Here is a 27,201-nt window from a genome sequence, read left to right on the forward strand (position 1 = left end):
CGCTCCCCTCTGCACAGAGGCACTTTCCATTTGCCGTGACACTGTTAATCCAGTTACTACACAAATACCACAGCAACGACCTCTGAGAAGTGGGAAACGGGGAGGGATGGGGGGGAGGTTGAAGCTATGGACGGGAGGGGGCAAGGATGCATGTATTGAGAGAGAGCTTAGCAATCAGCGTTCTAATTCAGCGCTCCAATCAGCTCAAACGCAGGAGCAGTTTTAATGCACCGTACAACAGATTCAGGAAATACCGAGTATTTTTTTTTTTTTTTTAGATGGCATTTTCTATATTCCCCAAGGGGGATGAACTAGCATCTCCTCTCTACAGGCATGCTCACTCTGACACGGCCAAGCGAAGGCGGAGTTTCCATTCGGATGCCACAGTGGGAGGGGCGTGTAGGAGGCAGGGGCGGAGCCAGGGCCAGGCAGAGGCTGCTTCGGCTTCCCCAGAATAAATCCGAATCCCCTTTTTTTTTTTCCCACACACAGGGTGCTATTAGTACCCAGGTCGGCGCGATCCATCACAGAGGAGTGTTTTAGTTAAGTGCTCCGTTCAGAGCGACTTTCTGAACAATGCGATTTATTAGCCGTCCATCTCCCAAACATTAAATTCCGTCGGGCACAGTTTTTTTTTGGCGCGGGCCCAGGCTCCACGGTGACGGCGGGGGCGGGGGGGAGGGGGGGCGGCTCCAAACATCGGCCCGCGTGCCGCTGTCGCATTAACGGTCCAAGGGCAGGATGTACGGCAATCAAAAAATCTAATCAAGCCGGCAATCAGGGGAGAGTCTAATGGAGGAAATGGAGAGACCGCGAGGGGAAGACAGAGTAATGTCCCTGACCGAGGCGACGGGGATCTCCGCTTATCTACTTATCTGGAGCATCACTACAGTATCCTCTCCTGTTACAAACTGTAACAGCACTTAATAGTTTGTTGTATTGATGCATGACATTACATTATTGGCATTTAGCAGATGTTCTTATCCAGAGTGACTGTAACATTGGTTACAGTTTTTTTTTTTTACACATTATCCATTTATGTAGGTGGATAATTGTGGGTTAAGCACCTGGCCCAAAGGTACAGCAGCAGTGCCTCAGTCGGGAATTGAACCAGCAACCTTTCAGTTACAAGCCCTGCTCCTTACCACTGTGCTACATTTCTGCTGATGTGGCATGCTGATGCTTGCTTGAGCACTGAACCCTACTCTATACTACTGTTTGTTTGAATCTAAATTGAACCGTTATGCGTCTATTTCACACACAGCCATACCCCTGGTATCACAGGTAAAGCGCCTTGTCCTGAGCTGCAGTAACGCTGAGGTTATAGGCCCGGTCCCCTTCGCCTGCTCTCCGCAATGCTGCCCTGACCCCTGCTCCACCCTACTGTTACCCTGACTACAACAAACACGGCTGCCAAAAGGAGCTACGTCTTTCATTTATCCGGCGTGAAGGTGACTGTTCTGTGGTAAGATTAATCACAGCTTAAAAGGAGCACCTATAAATAGATGTAATGGAGAGGAGTCATTAAAGCGAGCCTTTGGCTGTCCCCCTCAACTCTTCTTAATCGTAACATGAAGGCGTTACCCGGGGGAGTGTTTGGTTGGACACACCAACACAACAGTGCGCTCAAAAAGCAGATATGTAAACCGAACGCTTCGGTTCGTGTTCATGTGTACACCGTTACGTTAGATTACATTCATTTAGCAGATGCTCCTATCCAGGGCGACTTCCAGCACAAGAAAACAAGCCTTTCCATCCAAGTTAAATGAGCAACGGTGTCGGAGCAGGCTAACAACACTCCCAGACCGGTTAGCGTGAGCACAACACCATTCAAGCACTAACACAAGTTAACTTCTGCTAACCTGAAACTAGGCAGCCTAGAAGACCAAAGGATGTCAAGCACACGCACAACCTTATATATCACATGAAAGGCTATACGTACTGTTCTATATGTTGTATATTTATTTCTTCATTCTACCTCAATGGCCAGCTGCCGGGTGCCCTCTCCTTAGCCTGACGTGTCAGACTGAAGCAGGAGGACAGAAAGAGTGTGCGCACGGTGACGTCCCCAGACGCCACGCTGGCCCTTTGACACCCAGCATCCCCGTGCCGTGGTCCGGCTCGGCGAGCGGCGACGAAGAAAGGCCGTCATCGGAATAACCTGGGGGGTTAAATACGCAAGGACGCTGCCAATCCGTCTGGCCTCTCATCTCCCTCCTGTCAATAGCTGACAAGCGCCAGGGCCTCTATTAGAGCTGATTGGGTGCTTTAATTGATACCGCCGCTCGTAATTCGGGTAATTTTTCACGATTACGTTCTTTGCTGTTTGGAATTAAAGGAAAAGAAAAAAAAACTCCAGATGTAGAGCTACTGCGCAAGCTATCATTTATATCCATTATCCTCATTTTCCAGCCGCTTTATTGAAGGTGGCGGAGCAGAATGTTGGAGGGGCCCCTTTGAAGAGAGTTATCACATATATACACACACGCTTCCTCTCTCTCTCTCTCTCTCTCTCTCTCTCTCTCTCTCTCTCTCTCTCACACACTCTCTCTCTCTCACACTCTCTCTCTCTCTCTCTCCCCTTCCTTCTGTCCCTGTCCCTCACTCTCTCGCTCCCTCTCTCTCGATTATGCATCCCTTGTGATCTCTCATTACTAAACTGATTACATAAAGGAAGACAAAGCCTTCCTTAAAATGTATGATTAGGCAGTAGGAGTCAAATGAATCACTGAGTCAAAATGGACCAGCCACTGAAAGGACGTTGAAGTGCTCATACATTACATTACGATCACGTTCTTACAAGCAAAGACAGATTTATGTCACTGTCACTTTCGACACAGTGCGTCTGAGTGGCCATTGATTCACTGCTTTCATATCATATCTACTGATACTATGGAGAGGTTATGGGGAAACAGTGCAACGCATCCAGAAAAAAAACCGACTGAGGCAGCATGCAATTGGAGGCATTAAAAGTTCAGTCTGCATGACCGTTTCTAAGATACTGTCTTGAACAACATCAATTGGTCAACTACTCGATACTACCCATAAGCATATTTTTTGCACATGCGAGTATTTTCTGATTTTGCACTCCGAAAGAATTTTTCAAGGAGATTACGTTTACATGTTCAGCCATCTTTCTGACTTGTTAAATGGACCCACTGGTCTATTTAAAGGAATTGGCATGGCTACCATTAGCCAATGAAATTGCTGACTTTGAATATAATGACAAATAAGGCTATAATGTAAGAGCTCAGAATTTGATCAACAGTATGCATGATTAAGCAGCTGTACATATTAGTACACACTGCAGCTGACATTTTACTGTGGGATTGTGAACAATGTCTGGCATGTGGTACCTAGTCACTTAGCACAAATGCAAAATAGGATTTTTTCTTCATTTTTTTAAAAAAAAATAACTTTATTCATTTTAATGAAACATGTGAGGCTGAATCAGGAAACCTGCGAGATTTTAATTACATTTATGGCACTAACCATTCCTGTTGGCAGCCATTTGCCCCATACCTTGCTATTGTGCTGCTTGAAGCTATTCAATTGTTTGTTGTTTTTTTGATTGGTTATTATTATTATTACATTACATTACTGGAATTTATCCAGAGTGACTTACATAGGTTACCATTCTTACATGTTATCTATTTATACAGCTGGATATTTAGGCAATTCAGGGTTAAGTACCTGGTCCAAGAGTACAGCAGCAGTGCCCCAGCAGGGAATCAAACTGGCAAACTTTCGGTCCTACCACTAATCTACACTGCCACCTTTATCATTGTTATTGGTGGCAATAGCAGTAGTTAAATCATTCTTCTCCTTCTTTCTAATATAAAGTGCCACTGGTTGCTATGCGTTCATTGATGTGGTGCCTGCACTATGTGTAGAAAATGCGTTAAGTATGTGTGTGGGCAGACAGACTGATCGAGTTTACAGTATATCTCGCCGCTTTAATTTCAGGAAATGAATGTGCGGCTCCGTGGGATGGGGTCTGAAGATCCATTCAAGTGCACGTAGCAGGGCTGACACGTAATTACAGCGTTGCCCTGATTTACTCAGTTTGGACAGGTCAGATAAGGCCTGGGAGGTGGTCTGTCTCACACTTTTCTCTGATCTCTAATATCCCTCCTCCTCCCCCCCCCCACACCCCCACAATACTGCCCCCCCCATCCCCATCATCCGCCACCTCGGAGACGTGATTAAGGTTTCCAATTAAATTTTCACTTAGCCACTGGAACAGGGGAGCACTCAATATCTCGCCCTTCCCAATTAAGCCGTATCAATAACAATTCAAACCCGGCTCCAAATCAAGCAGGCAGCTCGACACTCCAACCCGGCTTCTCCCTGCTCCTCTGTTTCAGCTGGAGATTGTATTTACCTCCCGGCGAGCCGGGAAGAAGGGCTCGGAGGGGGACAATCACAACTGGCTTTTTGTCACCCTGCATCAGAAGCCCCCCCCCCCCCCCCCCCCCCGCGGGGTGGGGGGGTGGCTCTGTGCTCCCCGCCACGCCCTGGCGCCCCTCATCTATCCGGGACCTGACTTCGCTCCCAGGGATCGTCACCCCGCCCAGACTGCCAGACACCCCGAGACTGGCCATCGATAACACACTGTCATTCTCCCAGAGCACCACAGTGCTGACCAGCATCTGTGGAACCCACCCATTACTTAACTGCCACTCAGTGCTGGAGCCAGCCTTGGTGCATTGTAAAACACTGTATTGTAGCCAGTGAAGGCCATGCAAACCCTGAGTACTTGTGTTTTTTTTTCTTTCAGAAGCTCAAACGGTTTTGCAATTAGTGTAACCCCCACAAAGTGCTTCTCCACTGGAAACACAGAAATACTCTCCACCTTATATTATATTTATATTATATATTATACTGTAAAAGAATGTCTGTTGTGATGAATTAAAAAATGTAAAACATACAAAAAAAGAAATTAAAATTAACTTAAAGTGCAGTTAAGCAAGCACACACTGTAAAGCACCAGTAGTTGGGGGAGGTTTTGCAAGGTCGCTTGAACAGACTTCAGCATACGCGCAGACAAAGCACGGGACCCATTTAACCAAAGGTCCTTTCACTACCTCGGTCAACTGTTCTTCACTCACAAAGGACTCTCAAAAAGAGAGGCATGATGGGATTGAGGCAATCAAGAAACCCTCCAACTTCAAGCCTTCTTTTGATCTGCAGAGTCTCATTATTTTGCCTGGCCATTTTAATTTCTAAAGAAAATTCTGAAATTAGGGAAAAAAAAGGCCAACGCCCTTTCCGCAGAGCTCCTGGCAACAAGAGACGGTGTCCTCATCCAATGGAAATTACAGACAAGTGAGCCGGACCGGAGGGCAGTTAATTGATTCCGGCTCGTGAGAGAAATGAAGAGAAATGTTTACGAGCTCCCTTCTGGGAGGCATGGACGCGGGCAGCCTCCATGACCCCCCGCTGAAACTTCACAAGAGTCGCCGCGCTCACCTTTCCGTCGGTGCTCCTTCAGGGCACCACACACACCGCCAGCAAGACACCCATTTATTCTCATAAGCGGCTTTGATTAGCATCACAACGGCGGTAATGACGGGCAGGCGACATGGGAAGCTTCCCCCCTCTGAGCGTGGAGGTAGGGGGCGGCATTCAAATGAACCGGGGGAGGGGGGCTTAGAATTGAGAGGATGGTTAAAACTAGGACATCCCAAAACCCATTCAAGATTCAACGAGAGTGCAGATCACACACATAGCGGAACGCTGGGGACAGTCAATAACCTGCCTTCAAAGAGCTTTTAGGATGCATAATCACCCTAATTAGATATTTTCTGTATTATTTAAAGTTTTAGAGGACCACGGATATTACTGTTTTCTACAGGTCATAAGCCTATTAAATCACAAAGACTCCCAACACCATACTCTGTTTGACCTTGACCTGAGTCAGATTTAATTAATATATGCATATCAAGGAAACATCATAAAAGACAATGAGAACCAAAGCACTAATGTGTTTAGCCCATCTGTTTATAAAATTCATTCTATTACATGACAAATTTTACACTTTTCACTGTCATGGATGGAATTTTTCACAAGATTGAATCATGGCATTACATGAGCTTTCAAACAGGCACAGCAGTGGTAACCTATCTAGGATTTTCAGATACACATCCTAATCTCAAGCCTGGTGGTCTGTTGCTTTACTCTGGATCCCAAACCACTGCTCCACAGTGTTGCCCTGACTGTACATCACACTGCTACCCTGACCACTGCTCCACACTGCTGACCTCGCCACTGCACCGCACTACTGCCCTGACCACTGCTCCATTCTGTAGCTCTGACCACTGCTCCACACTGCTGCCCAGAACACTGCTCCACTCTGTAGCTCTGAACCGTCCTCTGCACCGCTCCATAATAACCATCCATATGACCAACACCACCATTTTTTCCCTAAGCTGAATGAAGGCCCATAATTTTTTTCTGAATGAAGCTGAATTAAAGCTCACCGATGGTGTGGATGCTTTGGAGCCCAGTGACAGACGCATAGGCAAGAACAGAGAGCAGTGAGCACGTGTGTAACAGCCTTACCTTCATACGAGGCCTTGAAGCCCTGCCCGCTGACGGCATAGTCCGAGAGGAGCCACAGCGTGAGCCGGGGACCCGTGCTGATGATAGGGGCGGGTAGCTGGAACCCTGTCAACCTACGGCAAGAGAAAAGGGACAAAACTCATCAAAGAATGAAACCCTGTCAGAAGGCAGTGGGACACACACGGCCAGTGGAAGTGGCAGAGACACACGGGTGGTTCTCTGAAACGTCTTCTCTGAAATACGGTGCTTCACGGTGTTTATTACAGAGATGGAGCGTATGTACGGCGGAGGGGAAAAATATACAAAAAAGGAAATATATATACAAACTAATACACGGTGTTCCAACAAAACTAAGACTGGTCAGCAACAAAAAGAAGAAAAGAAAAACCCAGTTCACACTACTGAGCAGACTCACAGAGTGATTGCAGTCTCAAGCTCCAGCTCGCTCTCTCAAGATTGCGAAGGGAATAGCTTATATACCCTTTGCTATTCATCACATCACAATAATACCCCACTGAACACAATGAACCCATGAAAACAGTGTCATTAAATCCACACGGGAGATACATGGACTGAGATCAGTGTATTAAGCACTGCCCGTGAGGTGGTTGTCTCACCCAATGTCTATAAAAGAGGCACGCATGCATATATATATATATATATATATATATATATATATATATATATATATATATATATATTTATATATATACACTCTATATACGTTACTGTGTACACTGTGAGGTAAGTTACCAACTGTTAATGCTTAAATACAGTTTACCTAACCCAGCTACACAACATGTGCAGAGTCATTGCGATGTCCAGACTAACATTCTTAACGACGGATTGCGTAAATGGACGCTATCCAAAAGGACATGCACTTTTCTCTTTACATGCTCAAAAGCCGGCATTTCATCGGTATATAAGAAATGTCCGCACCGATTCGGCAACCAGCACCTACAACGTACAATAGTGCTGTTCAAGGAACACAACAGAAATCCCTTGGGCCATTTATGGTCTTTCTCCCACATTTTGTCAAAATGAACAGTTCGGTCCGAGATATAAAAATAAAATACGGCGCTATACATGGGACGCCAGCGCTAAGCTACATTGTCACAAACACTCTGAAATCTACATTGAGAGGCAAAGGGCAGCACGCACCTTGTCCATCTTTTTTTAGCAAGTTAACCTACCAAGACATAGGGAAACGCATCTGTCAGTCAACAGTAATGTATAATCTACTGGGGATTTTCAACTGCTGTACATCAATAGGAAATTATGCGGTGCAGAGGAGCTTTACCCAGCAACGGAGAAAACAATATTCTTTCTGTTAAGATTTCTCCTTAAAACACTATATCAAGAAAATAAGACCAGGTTTAAAAAGCTCCGAGCCCTAAAGAGACTGAAGCAGAAAGTAATTGGTACATGTGTTGCTTATATTATTTGTAGAGGCGGTATACGGGCAGTTATGCAGACACCTTTGAGGGGACCTTCGATAGGAGTGTCTCTCGGCGACCACAGCGGGCATATTACAACATGTAACACGCCAGGTCATAAACATTTACACAGCGATTCCATCCAAAATCAATACAGCTATTAGGAAATGATTATGAAAAGATCAAAGTTCACAGCTGGTTAGAGTGAGAATACTGCTGTCTTGCTTGCTAATGACTGTACTAATCATAACCATAACAACTATACATAAGGAAGGTACTACAGTGCTACTGCTTCTGCTTTTACCATAAATATCTTTTTTTTATTATTAATACTTCTATATTTATTTAAGTTACAAACTCTGCACAGTCAAAAAGAATTATTCACCACCTACAGAGCTGTGTAAGTTTAGTCATGCAATGCATTTTGATCTACACCTCACAATCAATCTAAAGCTGTTCCTTAGATTGTTGTAGGCTGTTGTTCTGGAGGTATACTATAACAGGATAATACTCTCTGTCACTGCGCAGGCGGTGTGAAACGCATGCTTCGGAGAGGAGGGAACTGAGCATATTAGCTGGACATAACAGCCGCCGGGCAAAGACAGCACTGTGGGCCCTTGGGACTAAACTGCAACCAAGCTCCACAAGCAGACCCCTGGGAATCAGCAAACGCTGCGGACCGCTGTAAATACTGCACGAGATGCACTTAAAGCAAGGCCTCCAGCCCCAGCCCCACAGCATGCTGGGAAGGTGTGAAGCTACCGTGAAATGCTAAAAGGGCATATACTGTGCAAGCTACTAAACTTGTGATTTATTATCCGTATAAGTGCCATAATCAGAATGTCCAGGATCAAAAAGCTATCCTTTAGGTGACTTCTTCATTTTGACTGGCGGTGTATTCGCGTTGGTGCTATGGTGGTTTGTTTCAGGTTAGAAATAGAACATTTTTTTGATGACTGTTCCTTCTCTCCTGTTCACACCTATCTCAGCAACAATAACAATACCACATTTCTTGGTCCCCCCAGAGATTACGCTGAAATGGAGAATTTGCACTAATGGAGAATCTGAATCCTGCACATTTTGGATAGAGAAAGAAAAACACGAACATTATTTTTTTTCCCCTTATCTAATGCTGCGGGGTGTCAGTTAAGTTGCCTCAGGCGTAGCTAAAAGCAGTCTTTTTTTAACCCCAAATTTTCACTCTTTTCTTTTTACACACACACACACACACACACACACACACAATCTTTACTAGCACCAATGGTGTCAGCCTCTTGGATTTTCAGCCCTATGACCATAACGACTGTACGGCACAGATGAGAAGATGGCAGGTCTGTTTTCAGCAGCATATCGCTGGAGTGATTCAGTTTTTATCACGATATATATTCAAATCATACACAAACGGTTTAGCTGGGATTCGCATAAAAATGTGTAGCACAAGAGAGCGGTGGATTTGTGTGCCTTCATATTTCACACATAGATTTATGCAAAAACAGCCATTTTGGAGTTTTCTACACTATGCTCATCATTTCAGCTCTTCAGACAACTTCTTTTCTCAGTTTAGGCACACGTCACACGGAGTTGCCTTCTGACTGTAATCCTGTACTGCTTTAACATTGTTTCAAATGTTAAGGCCTATAAATAATCCTATATCCAAAAATCTTAAGAAGACGACATGTAAGCTGAGGATGTGTTTAGAAAAAGTACCTCTAGGTCTCTCAAACACCATTCAGAGCATTATATAGCATGGCCATCACTCACACTGTTTGGATGAATTCATGGAGATATTAATATACATTTAAATGTACACATACAGCTGCTGTGTTCAAAAGCAGACAGCATGACGAAGCAAGATTTTTGAGAATAAAAACCTTGTGATGACTCATTTCAAGGGCGGAACTGGAGCCCGAAAAAAGCAGGGCTAAAATGAGGCGTTAGTCATGAAGGCTAAACCGCCCAGCATGAGGTCAACGATTAAAACTCGCAGGTTGTTAAAGTAGGGTAGCGTAGAGCGTTAAGCTTTGACACTGTGATGGAGAGCCCTAAATATGAATTTACACCCCTCCATTATCCTGCCCTCATCATTCCCCCCAGAGGCAGGTGAGAGAGAGGTGAAGATCGAGGCGAGGGGGGTGGGGATGGGGGGGGGGTGGAGGCAGGGCAGGGAGTGTCGCCGGAGAAACTCTCCTGATTAAAGCGGTCCGTAAACAGACTCCGGTCCCCGGAGCCGGTCTGATTTACTGGACTACTGAGCACCTTCATAATAAAATGTGATTAAATGGAGCGTCAGCGTATGAATAATGACCCCTCTGACCACGCTCGCCACTGCTCCCAGGGACTGCACACTCACAGGCTACGCTCAAGCCAGCCCTCTCAAAGCACGGCTTCTTAGCTCCGACAGGGAATTATGGGAGAGGAAGTAAAAGGAGGAATGAGCCAGGGAATTCTCCTGTCTCCCGTCTTGCTCTTGCTTGAGACAAAGGCTCAAAAGCTTCGTGCGCATAAACAGGCACACAAATAAATCAGTGGAAAAAAAAAAAAATTAAATAGGTCCTAACCAAATTTGATTTTGAATGTCTGTTTCCCAACGATAGCATTGATATACTGGCAATCACAACTTTACGACGGTCTGCGTTTACGACATTCATAAAACTGCTGCCGTTAATTGTTTTGCAATGCACAACCCAGACTTACGAAATGAGAGAGGCTGGGAAGTGAGAGCAGGAAAGTGTGAAATAAAAAAATGCCTGAAAAATCAAGAACGATTTCTTTCATACTGGAGTCTTAGTTTGTAGTATGGCATCTTAGTTTGTAGTATGGGGTCTTTGCTTTAATATAGGATGACAGTTTGTAGTATAGGATTCTTAGTTGTAGTATGCTGTCTTAGTTTTCAGAATGGAGGCATTAGTTTGTGGTGTGGGATTCTCAGTTTTAGTACGGGGATCTATGTTTGCAGTGTTATATTTCAGTTTTGTTTTGTTGTTTTATTCAGTGAAACTGTGGGAGGAAAATATTTATTTCATCCTTTTTGTGTGTTCAGTCTCGATCCCCTTGTCAAATGCCAGTCCTGAGACCATAACATCCATCTTGCTTTTATGCATTCCTGTCATTCACAGTCACACAGCATGATTTTTTTTTTTTTTTTTTTTGTGAAAAACAAACAGCAAATAAAAAAATGTACATATATATTCAGGGCATATACCAGTGAATAGGCTTATAAAAACACATTTTTTGTCTCTTTCATGCACCTGCACAGTTAGCATACTCACTCCTGTAACATAAACACAAATGGAGGTGAATTAGCAGCAGCCATGCCTTTTGCCTTTCCTGTAAACGATCTGAGACTAAATCACACCGCCGTTCCTCTTCTCTCACTCCCCAGTTATCGGTAAGTTTTGCTGAAGTAGCCATATTCCCCTGAGGGGAGGTGTTGGGGGGGTGCAAAAAAGACGCAGCAGCAAGATTTTGACGCATGAGCAAAGGAGAGACATTAGTAGATAAATGATGGAGAGGGAGGATGGGGAGCAGGGTGGGGGTGGTGGAAGAGGGGGGGTTGGGGTTTTATTTATTGGCGAACGCAGTTTCCTCATTATTCTTCCTTCTATTTTGGCTGAAGGCGGTGAATACTTTTGGGGCCCAGAGGGAAACGCGGTGCGATTATTTTCTGCTGTTGATGGTTCCACAACGCTTCCCCCGCCCCCAAACGCTCGCGCCCCTACCTACTCCACCTGTGGCCAGGAGGGTGGGGGTGGCGGGCGAGGGGGGCCTCGAGCCGGGCCAGATTTATTGGCCTGTCAGGGCGGAATGCTGCGTCGGACACAATCAGGCCGTAAGTCTCCGCTCCTCAAGGCCCGAGTCCCGCGCTCCGACAGCGCCCGGCGCGTCCCCTGATTGGCTAACGCCGTGACGCGCGCTGCTGAGTTACATTCACGCGCACGCCGCATCCCGGCGCACCCCAAAAATCGGGGCGAACTGCAACGGCGCCCGCCCATCCCTTTGCACGCAGCGCCACAGCTTGTGTTTGGTTCTTCTTCCGCTGCAAGAGGGAAGGACACACAGGAAGACCAGGAAACGCTGTCGCTCAACAGCTGCGCCTCACGCCTGGAGACAACCATGTTCTAAACAGAGATAACGAACATTTATAGTCTGTCTATGTTTAGAATGTATACACAAAAGGCTGAGCAATGAACAGTGCAGAGTTTTTGTTGTTATATTAGAAATAACAGATGCTCCTTCCCTGTAGTGCTCACACACTTACGGTATTCGCTCTGTTAAGCACACGGTTGTCACCATACGTATTTAAGGATGCTCTAATGAGGCCAGATCACACATATGACTGCCAGGCCACAGCTGGACAGTGAGCTGACCTTCTGCCTAGCTGGCATCACTCATTTGTATTTGATATAATAATGCACATGACTACTGATTTCTACTTCACAGGAAAGACTGCCCCTTACTGGTCCCCTGGCAGAACCTCCAGCCCTGCTAAGCTTCAGGCTTTTGCCTAAAAGGTTGAGCAGAACAAAAAGTACATCTCAGCACATACATACTGATTCTTCTCTCTGATACTGCTGCCCATACACTTCCATATGTGGTCCATATGTGTTCATAGATAGAACAATCAAGGACACCAGCACATGACCACAAGGTCTGACAGCTTAGGCTCAAAAGGTGAGGAAAAAAAAAACGACCACTATGAAGGAAAGCCAAGCAAACAGTCCGCAAAACCAGTCAAGGCTACTAGGGATGAGGAGCGCCATTCCAACTGCCACGCTACTTGAGACGCACGAGGCAAAAATGGGTTTCTACGGGCACCGCCCATGAGGCCCACAGGCACCATGAGATGCATTCTGCCTCCGCTGGCCATCCTCGTTAGCCCGTCAGGACGACTTCCCCCCCCTCGCCACCGCCAACTGTTCAGAGCCGTTCCAAAAAGCAGACAGAAGACCACCGGCTGCCTGCGATCCGAGCCCCTTCTGCTGTGGTCCAGACCGGTCCACCGGAACTGCGGAGACGCCTAATTAACAAGGTGCAAGGCTCATTTAGAGAAAGCACGAGTAAGTGGGAGAACGCGTTCCCACAGAAAGCCCTTAATCTTTCTCGCCACATAGAACCCCATTCTACTGGAGTGCTGCTTCATACGAATAATTAGGCAATGATATCAATTTAGCTGCTCTGCTCTTCATGCATTGAATCATTGCACTCCAGGGGCTAATTTGAAAAAGGTTCACCACCCCCCGAACCTGTTGCATTGTAGATAGAGGTCGCTTTCAGTCAGGGACTCCTTTATAACTCTTTGAACTTGTACTGGAATCCCTGCATGCACCTTTTACACCCATTAAACTATGCATCACTCCTCTACGCTAACTATCCTAAAGGGCACCGAGAGTTTTTATCTCAAGAAATATTAAGTCATTTCTATTACAATTATCATTTAATATCTATATAGTACTGTATGTTTGCAATAATTATCAAGTTTGAAAAAAAAAAGTCCATTGTACTTTGAAAATGGACCTCAGGGCAATTGCTCAGTTGGACACACTAAAACCACAGCCATTGTTAAGGCTGATTTACCAGCTAAAAACTTTCCATGGGTTTTCTCTTCTGCCGGAAGATGGAAATAGCCACTTGCAAATATTGAAATTATCAACTGTAAAGAGTCAGGCTAGGAATCTAGGCTGAGCTCATAAATATTTGATCATTCTGTGATTAGCACGGAACCAAAGAAAAGAAATGAAGAATAGCCACACCCGGTTAAATAATTCAGCGCAAAGAAGCACTGGCATAATGCAAAAATCACAAGGATTGTTTTTTTTTCATGCCATATCAAGCAGTGAAAGTCGGGAACTATCAGCTGTCATTTGCACAACATGAAAGCAAAACCTATCATTCAAAAGTGGCCCTGAACAGCTTTGAGGTTTCACCGTTCTGCTAATATGCGGCACTGATCAGAACTGATCTGTCAGTTGCTTTGGATCTTGCGCACAATACGTCTGCGATGCACCCTGCAACAAATCTCACTTTAAAAATATCAAGGGTCATTTATCATACTTCTCTAAGCCTTTAGCTCCCTCAAAATGCGGGAGAGAGAGAGCAACTCCGGGGTCAATTTTAAAGCATAACGTAGCCTCTCTCGGCGGGGTGTACCGACTTGGAAGGACTCCAGCCCGACAAGGTAAAGTATAGAAAATGCCTATCCCACGTCTTGACAGCGTGTGATTGATGCTGAGAGACGAAGTTAGCGACCGGCAGGTTTCCAGCACGTTTATAGAGCAGACCTAAGGAGAATAGCGACTGTCTAAATTGAGCATTTAATCGCTAATTTATTTCGCTTTTCATCTCCCAGGGCCTGTTTGTAGCCATTAGTTATCAACGTGTTCCAACTCACCGAGGGCGGCCGACCGCGTTTGATGACACACATATCGGCCGAGCGTCTCTTCCCCCACGCCTGTGATGCCGCTGCACTAGCGTAGTTTCTGACCCGAAACAGTTTCCCTATCATGTTTGTTTTGGCGTCATCTGAGAGCGAGTTTTTTTTTTTCTTTTTTATCAAAGAGATTAGTCAATTACACTTACAAAATAAATAAATCAGCTTCCGACAAATAAAACAAGCCACGGTCGCCGTGTTTTTAGTGACGCTTAAATCGCTTTACAATAATCCCCCGGCTGAAAACAATTAAGGATAAATAAAACTAATTCAATGTCGTTGCATTCTTCCCGTTGGCAAAGTGACTGGCCTAAACGCAATCTATACGATATGACATTTCCCTATAATGTGATGAAGTACTGGTGATGAGAGGGGAAATTATATTCGTGTTTAACTGATTAAAAATGCTGGGTAGCACGGGCAGTTACAAGGGATTTTTTTCTGGTCTATGCCAGTGAAGCGTTAGCATCGAGGCTACATATAAATCTGCATTACAGGAAGCTACACGCTTATAGATTTCTAATTAGCCATGGGCACCCAGATGGCAGGCGGTGGGCCACTGTTCTTTCTTTCAGACCCTGAGACCCCAGGATTAATTATTCAAATGTTGACTTCGCTCTAGCAGTCAAAGTTTGTGAAGAAAGCACTGAGAACTGAGTCAGACTCTGGCAGACTCCTTCAAAAGACATTCAGGCTCCGAGGCAACAGTCTGCATTTCATTATTTGTATATTTATTTATTTCTCTGTCCCTGCCTTCTAATAAACTCCAAAACAAGGTTTAGGGGCAGATTTGATTAGATGCAAAGGGCAGAAGGGACAAGTTGACCGATGGAGAGCAATCATGCTTTTATTTGTTTGTTCTCCCCTCTCTCATCTCTCCTCTCTCCTTCCCTCCCTCCCTGGCTCTCTTTCTCCCTTTCTGCTTCTCTATCCATCTCCCTCTCTCCTCTCTCTCCCTCCCTCTCTCTCTCTCTCTCTCTCTCCCTCTCTCCTCTCTCTCCCTCTCTCCTCTCTCTCTCCCTCTCTCTCTCCCTCTCTCCTCTCTCTCGCTCTCTCTCTCTCTCTCTCTCTCTCTCTCTCTCTCTCTCTCTCTCTCTCTCTCTCTCTCACACACACACACAAGCACACATGCAACACTGCTGTCTTTCTGTCAGAGGCCATACAGAAATAATAACTCTGCAGGCTGGTGAAGGCCGCAAAAGGATTTAACCTCTGATCCCAGATAAGTGCCTTTAGCCTATCACGGAGCTTCCTGGGAAGAAAGTGGACAAGAGAGGTATAGGTGTATTCCTCTGCATGTCTCAGGAACCTAAGCACCGGCCAAGTAGCACGGCGCTGTCTCAGAGGTATCCATGGGGCAGTCGGGGGGGACCTGACTGTGTTCATAACCCAAATACGAGAGCCAAACACTTTTTTTGTCAGATGGCTCCAACCATTTAGGCATGCTGCCACACTATGTACAGAGGCAAATTAAATGTTAACATGTTTGGCTGCCTTACAAATCTTCTTTGACATCTGCTAGATCCATTAGCAGGGGCATCGCATCGGTGCCATACTCGTGGAGATACCTGTAGAGCATCCAGCACTCAGCACATGCACTGTCCAATAAAAGACAAAAATTTCCCTTTCACAGGAAGTGACATTACAACGCATTCCCTGTGCAGTTGCACAGCTATTGAATTAATAACCCCTCTCCTTGCTTCACTTAAAGTGTTTGAAATTGTTGTGACTACACAACGGCACAGTTGACACAAAGCACAGCTCTCCTGAACAAACAGGGAGAGGAAAAGAACCACCAAATGAGTACAGCGTTTGTGGAAAGGCATCACTCAAAATTTTCAGAGGTCTGAAAAACAGCAGAGGGGGGGGGCTTTTCTTCCCCGTGCAAGGCAAGCAGCAGGGCCCATCGTCCGCACACACTTCAGGCACAGATTGACCTGTCAGCATCGCCCTGTCTAACAGCCGCTGCATGACAAGGGGTTTAATTAGTGGAGTTAATTGAAGCTCCTTCTCTCCGGCTCCTTAATGTGGCGCATGTAGAATGCATTGCGGCCTTCCTCCCAGACACATCTTGGAGACAATTGTCTCTTAATTTAATTCCTTTCTGTTCAGACTGTTCCGTTGATGTGTATCACATCTCACCCCCGTGCCACCTCAGCTTAGTAAGGGAGTGTTAGCAAAGCAGTGATGTCAATACATGTGACAACGTCAGACTTTATACCAATGATAATAACACAAGCATTAACGAGTCTGCCTTGACCTCTAAGGTTACACTTTATTGTACCGATTCTTTTATGCAGACAGACAGACTGACAGAAAGACAGAAGCAATCAGCTAATCAAAATGCCCTCTGTGTAAGCCATATACACACTTGTGATGAGGGTACCTTTTTTAAAAACCAAATATTTGACCATGAGATCACAAACTGTTTGCAAAATGCATTTAAATAATCAAAAATTAAGAAAAATCCATTTCGTTTAATTAACTCTCATCAATATTCATGAGGAAGAGCCTAAGAACCAAGCATAAAATAACTCATTGATATTATTAATTTCCCTGCCTGAACAGTGTGAGTGAGCACAGATCTCCTTGCAGTGAGTCATTATTTACACTGAAAGATCCGGAGTTTCATGCGGTATTTCAGGGGGAAATGATTAATATCATACAAAATATTCAATATTCCATTATTATTTTTCAAATCGTATGAGTTAACATTTGAATATCAGATTAATCTCAAATGGCACATCCTTCATACACATACACACGCTACACATACATACCAACACAACACAGTATGAAAACCTATCAGGTGTAGATCACAGATCCCTCCACCCCCTAGCCGACCCACCTCGCATCCAAACCTCCTCTCTTTCCGTCTAATCCCCAGACGGGACAGCAGGGGGATCCATCTTCCTCCCTCCCCACCCCCGGCCCACATGGCCTGTTCTATCGCCTCTCATTTCTCTTTGTTTTTCTGTAACCTTTCCTGGTACTGCTTGGCTGCCAGTTAATTAAGCAGTTTTAACACCCCATAAATCAGGTGGTGCTGTGATCCATGCCTCAGCTTAGCAAACAATTTGCCTTGTGCTTAATCCTTAAGGGAAAAAAACGACAGCCAATGGATTGGTACTGTGGTGTGATGAAGTTCTGATATTCCCATTCACCTCCCCAGCCCTCCGTCCCTACAATAAGGTCACCTGACAGTGATAATTATGCTTATACACCTTAGACTGTGCCGGCCTCTTTAATGTACCACTGCTTATGCTAATACACCTTACACTGCACTGGTGTCTTTAGTGTAATAGTCCTATGCTAATACGCATGACACTGTGCTCTATCTCACTGTGCCTGTTTAATATAGCGGTGTTTGTGCTGATCCACCTTATACTGCTCTGATTCTTTAAGAAACAATGGTATCCCATTGGATACCACCGCAAACAATGTATGCAAACCAAACAAGACCTCTGTAGATTGAAGATGCTTGTTTTATGTGATATTGATCTGTTTCACTTTTCATCTCACTAGATCTGTGGTGGATGTGCAGATGTGTATGCATGCGTGTGCATGTGCATGTTGTGTGTGTGCATGTGTTTGTGTGTGTGTGCACTTAATGTGCATGCGTATGTGCATGTGTGGCTGTGTGTGCATGTGCTGGATTGACTTTTCACAGATAGCCGGTCGCTTTATTTCCCCTTTACTGAGAGAATGGAGTGAAAGGGACTGCTGCTTTTCAACATTTTCAGCACCATGGACAGCGCCCTCACTCAGCACCTCAGAGAGCACCATTGCCGGTTCTTATCAGAACGACTAACGACTGTGAAACGATTAATTCATTGGTGCACAGCTCTGATGCTGGAGAGCAGGGAGGGGTCTGGTTTTCGCTCCACCTGAACTCCGGCTGCCTGGAGGAGTTAATTGTTCGCACGACCGAATGCGTTAACCCTTTCCTTTGCAGGTGGCGTAAAGAGACCTCCACCTCCTGCTAGACTGCAGGTCTCTACCATTAAAGCTGTATGTTCTCTGAATATAAAAGTCCCATGCAGAATTTGAAGAAGGCAGGGAAGCAGTTCCACAGTTATTTACTGCCTTATTAAACCCAAACAGCAGGTAAACGCTCCTAATGGCAGGCCAGCACTTTCTCTCTCAAGCTCCACACAGGCGCATAATCATATCTCCCCATCAAAGTGACATATTACCTTTGTTCCATATTCCAAATGGTCTTATGCAACTAGTTATTTCTAGCAAACCTCTAATTATATGAAAACGGAATCAGTTAAAAAGACTATGATTTTTTTAAATGATTAAAAAGTAATGAATCACACATTTTCATATAGAAGGTTCTACCGTGGATGAAAATTAATATGAATATGAAAATAAATATTCAAAGCACAGGTCAGGGAATAATGCAACAAGCACAACCCATTGCTGTAGCTGAATCCACACAGGCATGTCAAACAGCTGCAACCATATGGTCACTCCAAAGAAGGTGGTCCCTACTGAGAAAAGCTTATTGCTGACTGCTCATTACAAAAAAAAAAAAATCTAGCCAGTATTTATTGTTATTTTCTGGAGGGAGAATGCTGTAGAGATGCTGCCTTGTCACTCATAATTGCATTGAGTCGGCTGGGATGCTAAGCTTCTCCCATGTTGTGAGCCAGTAGCGCGCGGTTGTCCCACCCAGAGTACTGTCTCTCCCTTCCAGGAACAGCGACATCTGGTGCATTGCTCCGGCATCCATGTCAATTAGCTGCGATCCCAGGGCGCCGGACGATTCCCCTGGCATCTGTCTCAGATGCTGAGAACGTTTGGATGGAACGGTAGGTCCCAGTGCCTCCAGGCTGCACACGGGCAGGACGATGTGGAAGATGCCATCAAAACAGGTGGTGTGTGTGTGTGTGTGTGTGTGCGCGCGCGTCTGTGCGCGTATGCATATGCGTGTGCACGTGCATGGGCGTGACAGACCAAAGTAGCACGGGCAGGACGATATGGAGAACGGACATCGAAACAGGTGGCACGCGCGCGTGTGTGTGTGTGTGTGTGTGTGTGCAAGCGTATGCGTGTGCACGGGCGTGTGCACGTGCACGGGCGTGTTTGCGCCTGTGTGTGAGAGAGAGGAAAGGAGAAGGACAGAGAGAAAGCATGAGCGACAGAAGGAGGAACAGAGAACACAAGACTGAGAGAAGACGACAGCTGAAAGGGAAAGACCTGGTGCTCCGATCAATCCACAATGCATCAGTCACCACACATTACCCAACCGGCAGCGCGCTAAACACCCCAGCCCCACTTCCCCGCCGCCAGTCTGCTGACATCATTACAGTCTTTGTTAAATTCATGTCTTAGCCATCTTTCAAACCAAACATCAATTCACTGATCATTATTTGCTTCCGTTATCATTATAATAATCATCGCGCCATCATACTGCATTTAGTCTTCACCAGCAAAAACAACGGCAATTTGGCAGAGAGCATGAACGGCAGTTAATATCACACGGCTTGATTATTCACTTGATTATTGACATATTTAATGGCCACGAGCTGCTCACATCTTCATATCTGTACAGCTCAGCTTTTGGTGATATCCCCTCCACCCCCCACCCCCCGTCCCTGCTGACACGGCCTTCCCGTTTCAAAGAATGGCTGCTCGGTACCCCCCCCCCCCCCCCACACGACCGAGGCAGAGGTTTTTTTTAAAAAATGAGAGAAAGGGAAAACAATCATCCCTCTTCCTCTTTTTTACGGCAGGGCCGATATCGGCCTTGCATGAGCGCCCCGGAAGCCCCATCAAACACCTGGATCGGGGGAAGGATAAATCACCAAAAAACAGGGGGGTTCTGAGAGGACTGGGATGATGTACGGCCGACCTCCGCTCAACCTCTCTGTCGATGGATTTCCTTTTCCCTCCTTCCCCCTTTTCTATATTCCATAAACCCCTGACTGGCAATTATCTTAAGTAACAGGGGAGAGAGATTCATGGCTCCACAGAAATGGGAGCCTAGCTGAAGCTTCACTGCCTTCTAGGAGGAAGATGGAAGGTGGGGGAAGGGGAGGGGGGGGACGGGGGGAGCTGTGGACAGCTGGATTTTCCCAGAGTTCCCCGCTGCGACACAGAGCTCGATTATCCCCCAGAAAGAGCCGAGGATCCCGGTGACGATCGATAGTGTGGCGGGAGGGAGATTAGACGCAGAGATATGGCCCCGGGCTCTTTGTTTGGGCCCACTTGTCTCTGTTATGTTGTAGGGACGTTCCTCTACTCCCCTTCTTCACCACGCCCCCCCCCCGGCCGCAGTCCCACCCAGGGTTCCACTGGTGGAGTGGTGCGGAGGAGGGGCGGGGGGGGATCGATGGCACCCGCACAGCGGCGGCGCCACATTCCTGAACATCTTCCCTCATGAATATTAATATCCGCTCGTTATGTGACGAGGACGGGTGACAGAAGCATGGCTCTCCCCCTCTGAAGTAGCGAAGTTCTGAGAGCAGGCATGAAAGTCACTCACACACACACACACACACACACACACACACACACACGCAAACACAGCTCTCTAAGTAATGACTAGATGTGTGAAAGCAGCTCATTCGCTGGGGGCTGGTCCTCCAGGGAATGATGCCACTGATATCACATGCTGCCTGCAGGTCGAACACAGTGACAGTCGTGTCAAAAAACCCTCTGCAATGAATTGAAATGAAAGTTTTCGGGTGAAAAAACGCCTTAACACTGAATTCAAATTTGATATCCTCACCCCCTTTTTAACACTCGAAAGCACAATAAAAAGGAGACACTGCTTCGTATGGGCAGACAGCTTGGAAAGAATTTTCACGGCGTGCGCTGCATGGCCCGTTGGGAGACTGTTGCTAATTCCAGGCCAACACCTCAGTCACATTCCCGCACAGTGATGACAAAGAGAGAAAACCGTTTTATTTAAAAAGCACTGAACTGCAAATGGAGTTAAAGAGCACCGGATAAATGATAAAGCAATAAAAAGACGTCATGTTCTGGAATCTTACTCTCAGTCAGTCCCCTGCGCAGTTTTCAGTTCAGTACAGTTTATTTTAGCTGCACAAGCCAATTATCACACTGCCTACGTGTGTCACTTCCTATCTTTGCCCGATGTGACATCAGCATCTATTTTGGCACTTCCAAGTGACTCGTGACTCGACTGGTTCTGGAATCACAACTTTAATGATGCGGCAGTGGTGACACACACACACACACACAAACACACGTGTATCTGAGCATTCGGCGGGGTATGACACAGAAAAGGGAGGAAAAAAAGGAAAGAAAAACGGCTCTGAACTAAGAAAAGGGCATCGACATAATGGGTTTATTTTTGAGAGCGGCACTGCGAGATCTCAAACACGGGCGGGGCTGTGTCTGAGTGCAAGAGGTTGGGAATAAAGCGCAGAAACCTTTTACTCCTCAGTGCACAGGCAGCGTTTGACACCGCCGAGGCTGCTGCTGTTAAAAGGGGAAATCACATCACGCAGGATTGCTCAGACAGAAGTCATCGGGTTAAGGGCTGGCGTAAGAAGGAACCCCTCAATGAGTCAGTGGGGGTGAGGTGCTGGGATGAGGGATGTGGATGGCCCGGCCACCCTTTCCAAAATGTCCCCTTTCCCCGTTCAACATCCCCCTATATTGGATTGGACTGGACCCGCATGGAGTCGAGGGGGTCGTGACAGCAGTGGACTTAATGGAATTGGACGGTCTGTGTCCAAGGTGGGCCACCTTGCTCGGCCCAATAAAAATCCAATCTGGACCCGGCATCAAAGAGAAGGAATACATCTCCCAGGCGGGGGGGTCTGATCCGGGTTAAACAAATAAATAAGCGCAATTAAACAGAGTGGCCATTGTCCCCAGAGCAGCACTCGATTTCCACATCCACCAAGAGAAACGCTGTAGGTAATAAAAGCAACAGAATTATAGTGTTATAGCGCCGGTCCGCTTTCCAGCGCAAGACTAATACACACAGAAGTCTTGTGAGTAATCATAAGCCCAGGTTCAATTTACCCTGAACGTGCTTTGTCTTGGAGAGAGGGGGGCTGACTCAATAAATGTAGCCTATGAATGTAAAGTGTTGCTTTCGGATAGATTTGATTATGGAATAGCTGTTTACACAAGGTAGGGACGCAGGGCATTCGGGTACGCTTAGGCTAGAATCCGTCGCCGTCGCCACAATCCTCGGAAAACGGCCACACGTCACTCTCTCGACATGAGAGAACCTTGAGCACAGCGTGTTTTCAGTTGATTACAGTACATTCTCCGTACAACGCTCTTGTTCCCAGAAATCTGTCGAGCTTGAAATAACTGGCAGAAGATGCTTTCACAAAGAAACTGGCACTAATTACTTCAATACACGGAATCTTATTTATTCCCACTTTCCGACAGTTCACCTAAACTTCATAGTGTCTGAAGTCTATCAATAAGGCCGTCAACTGAGCAATTTTTATCAGAATGGAAGCCTCCCACCCTTTACATTAAACTCAGATCAAGGGCCAGCGAGGACCAGCAATGCTGCTGTCCTTGCACACAAAAATACAAGCGAAAGCCACGTCGCTCCACAAGCCTGCGCTACACAGCAGAGCCCACAAACAAGATGACTTTCCAGTGACCACCGCAACCGTCCTGTCATGTTGATTCACACGTTGTGACCACGTCACCCAGTTCCCGCATGCATCTGAAACAACCTGTCTGAAGTGAAATATGAGAGACACATGATTCTAACAGTTTTATCCTCATTGTTTATACTGCTCAATCACTGCTTTAGCTGAAACTAAAAATTGTAAAAAAATTCTATTGAAGCTGACTTCATAGCACGGTCCATACTGGCTGTGTTATGACCTGAAATAGAGTGTCTTGCTGCTCTACTGCTGGAATGTATACAGATTAAAATGTAAATAGAGTTGTGAGAGGCCTATATTGGACTGCATCACAACAGTAAGTAGTCCGTATCCTAAAAATTGAATGATTTTAAATGAGTATTGTGACAGTAATTATAACTGACAGCTTGAGTCTGGCCTGAATGTGAGTCAGAAATGGTACATTCCATGGAAATTTGAGGGCCCTTTTTACCTCTGAACCCACTTCAATGTCTGATTTATCTTTTAAAATCTAGAAACATCAGACTAGAATACAGAGTAAAGTGCACAAACAGAATTTCAATGGTGAAAGTATATCATATTGATTATATGACCAAATTACCTGACAGCTACAGCAGAATAGCAACAACCAAAACAAATCATCGAAAAAATATACGTTTGCAACCTGCCTACATTACCTCTTGTTCATTTTAATTTAAAGCAGATCAGATTTTTTTCATATTGCAAGCCCTCAATCAACCTTAAAAGCCAGTAACTGATTCATATCCCACTTTGATGACTTGTAATAGGAAGCTCTCTTCTATGACTAAGAAATTACATAAATATGTTGAAAGGAGAGAAGGATGGAAATACAGGTGCAGCCAAGGCGCTAAAAGCCACACTTAATATGAAGATCATGTAACCAAGGGAATGATTGAATTATAGATAGCTACTGCGGTATAAAATATGTTTGCACACACACACACACACACACACACTACATTATTGTTATTTAGTAGACAGTCTTATCCAGAGCAACTTACATAGATCACAATTTTTAGATGTTTATCCATTTATACAGCTGGATATTTACTGTGGCAATTCTAGGTTGAGTACCTTGCCCAAAGGTACAGCAGCATTGCCCTAGTGGGGAAACCTTTTTGACTACAAGTCCTGCTCCTTACTACTATACTACACCCTCCACACACACATACACACACACACACACACACACGTGTATGCAGACAGACACACACACTTGCATGCCCTAGTCTGACACGCACTAGTCTGGCAGGTTTTCTCATTAACCAGACACTCTCTCACTCCTGCTGTTTCTAAGCAGTCCCTTGGTAATAGTTCCTGTTAATAACGTGTGAAACTGCCCAACAAATGAGTGTCCTGAATGTGACATCAGCAAAGACTCCACCAGTATATTCCCCGAAACAACCTCCCAGGACAATATCCCCACTCCCAGCCTCCCCGACCACCTGGGGTACGGCATTTGGAACATCGTCCTCTCATCACCATCACCCAAAGCAACAATACAAAAGACCTTGCAGAAAATGTTCCTCTTTAACCAGCTTGATCATACAGGACTTATCACAGGGGCTTACACACACTGATAAGGGGATCATCAGAAAAGACTAAATAGCTGAAAGCTCTTTTCTGACCGGCATGTCAGAGCAGACAAAGCTCCCTCCATCAGATGCCTCTGTACTCAGTGTGTGCGAACCCTAAAAAAAAGAAAGAGTTTCCATCATACTTTCCTAACTGCAGGGTAAGGGATGGCACCGCCGCGGAGTCAAACTCATTTCCCACACGCTGTGCCGTTCACAATTGCCACTTCCTCCCGACAGGGTAAAATCGATCTCAAGAGTGTTACTTTCGCACCTGAGATGAGCCGCTCGGTTGTACGCGCCGCATCCAAGCTGAAGGAGGCGGTGGCATGGTTAGTGCTTGCTGATCACCTGCTTGTACGGTCACATGTCCCGCGAGGTGGTGACCCCTGCAGCACCCCGAGCTCAGAGAACCCTCCGAGTTGCGTTTGTATGCAGCACGTGAATCAATGGGAGTGACCTACAGCTGTCTGCCCACATCTGCTGTGATCACACACGCGCGCGCGCACGCACGCACACACACACACACACACACACACTCACAACGTGATTTGCAGACAGAGAGCAGATGATCCTCTCGTCAATGACAGCAAATTGGACCTTAATCTGCATTTAATCAGAGATGAGGAGGGTGGGGACACAGCAGAGGGCATCTCCACAGGCACAGGCCCGACTATAAAACAGAAGAGCCACCCACAGGTGCACTGCTTTAATGACCGATTCGCCTGCAAATAGGCGTTTTCAGCTCAGCATGGAACGTAAGGTCAGTGCCAGCTCCTTCATGCATCTGTAAGAGCTTGCAAATGAGATACACTCAGAAAGAATTCCCGGCCCAATCGCAACCATGTGGTCACGAGTGAAATTAAGCAATGGCAGTGAATACAACCCAGCCATGAGATCCTGGGGTCTGGATGTCCTCCACGCGTATGCTTGTCCTTCACATCTATACCCTAGGACATCTCCTAAATTGGGGGGAAAAAATGCACCCTGGAAAAATTCAGTTTGCTGATGCATGGTTTTATAAAGCAATTTAATACTATACCTGTCACTTTAGAGATTAATAAATGTCAAAGATGATCTCCTGCTTTCTGATGCATAATGTTGGATACTGTGGCACTCACACACATACACACAAAGACACACACACAATCTCAGAGACACAGTGGTAAAAATGTTTAAAAGTAGATTGCCATTACCAGACAACTTGTCTTAAAGTTGCCAAACTGTCCATGGGACAGACATCTCCGTTTCTGGCTGAATCTACATGATGTGTGTGTTTTCCGATGTCGGGCGCTAAGGTGACAACGGATCGGAAGAACACTGGGGTCAGAGAAGCGCTGCTGACCTTGTTCAGCTGTTCAAGCTCATGCGTAAGCAAAACAAGGTGTTGCCTCATTTGGTTTCTGGAGAGTCAGTACCCACCAGTCTATTTCAGGCAACAGAGAATTCTGAGTACAGTATCAACCCTGAATGCAGAGCCGGTCATGAGGTATCCTATTTCCTGCCTATACGACATTCTCCAAACAAACAAACCTATAAACACCTATCATATCCTAGACTAATAGTCTGTGTTATTCCGCAGTGACCTTCTGATTCCAGGACTCAATAAAAAGCCCCCTCTCTCTCCACTTAATTACTGTAATTTTGTTGATGGCTTTGAGGCTATCCCTGCAAATGCCAAAAAAAAAAAAAAAGCCACGCAAACCGGAATTAATAATTCACACTCGCGACCTTGCTGCTTCTTTTTTTTTTTTCCCCTACCCACGCCACAAATCTGAAAATGCAGCTCAGTGGATCAGATATGAGGGAACCACAAAACATAAAGACGGCTGCAGGCGCAGAACACCAGATGTCACAGACAGAAAAAGCGGAGAAGCCCCTTTCAGAATTTTTCATATTACAATTTCATACGAGAAGTTTTCAAAGCTGGCAGGTATCGAGAGGCTCACTTCCCAAGAGAGGTGACATAATGCAGCACTATCTATGGGCTGTACCAGTGCAATATGTGCATGTTGCTGAGACACAAAGACACCCATCAAGAATATGTCAACCACACCACCATGCACAAAACTGACATTACACAGCAATACTGCAGTTCTACAACAGTGAATTCTTAGTGATTCCATGGCAAGTGGTACGTTTTTTTCAACGTATACATATTTCTCATTTTTTAGTGAACACCTAATAATAACATACGACAATGTACCAGAGCTGAAAAAAACAATAGTAACTCTCATTAGCTCAATTTGTAAGTCAAAGTTAAAGACAGCATCATTGTTGTTAGACTTAGCAAGAAGACTGTAGCAGTATAGCCCATTCTGCTATGCAATATTATTTATGTTTGCATCACCTGTCTGTCACTTTTGACAACTCCTAGGATAGCAAACTCTTTTCATGCAAAATTTGGAAACTGAACAGAGCTTTTCTAACACTAAACAAAGAGAACACTTGAGTGGACTGACAGTGATGTATGAGACAAAGAAACCTATTCTAAAGCCTTTTGAAAAAACAAAGCACAAAGATGGAGTTTTTCTTGCTTAATTTGCTACATCTTGGAGCGGGGTCAAACTTTAACTGACTCT

The 27,201-nt window shown here is 45.5% G+C and overlaps 1 protein-coding gene across 1 annotated transcript in view; it reads right to left on the reverse strand.

Moving 5' to 3' along the window:
* csmd2 (CUB and Sushi multiple domains 2) overlaps positions 1-27,201 on the reverse strand; it is a 275,160-nt gene that overhangs the window by 222,320 nt on the left and 25,639 nt on the right. Inside the window, exon 3 of the mRNA XM_036555086.1 lies at positions 6,565-6,677. Coding sequence (XP_036410979.1) covers positions 6,565-6,677 — 113 coding nt within the window. The remainder of the gene's footprint in view (positions 1-6,564; positions 6,678-27,201) is intronic.

The sequence above is a fragment of the Megalops cyprinoides genome, chromosome 21 (genome assembly GCF_013368585.1).
Source record: "Megalops cyprinoides isolate fMegCyp1 chromosome 21, fMegCyp1.pri, whole genome shotgun sequence".
Taxonomy (NCBI): domain Eukaryota; kingdom Metazoa; phylum Chordata; class Actinopteri; order Elopiformes; family Megalopidae; genus Megalops; species Megalops cyprinoides.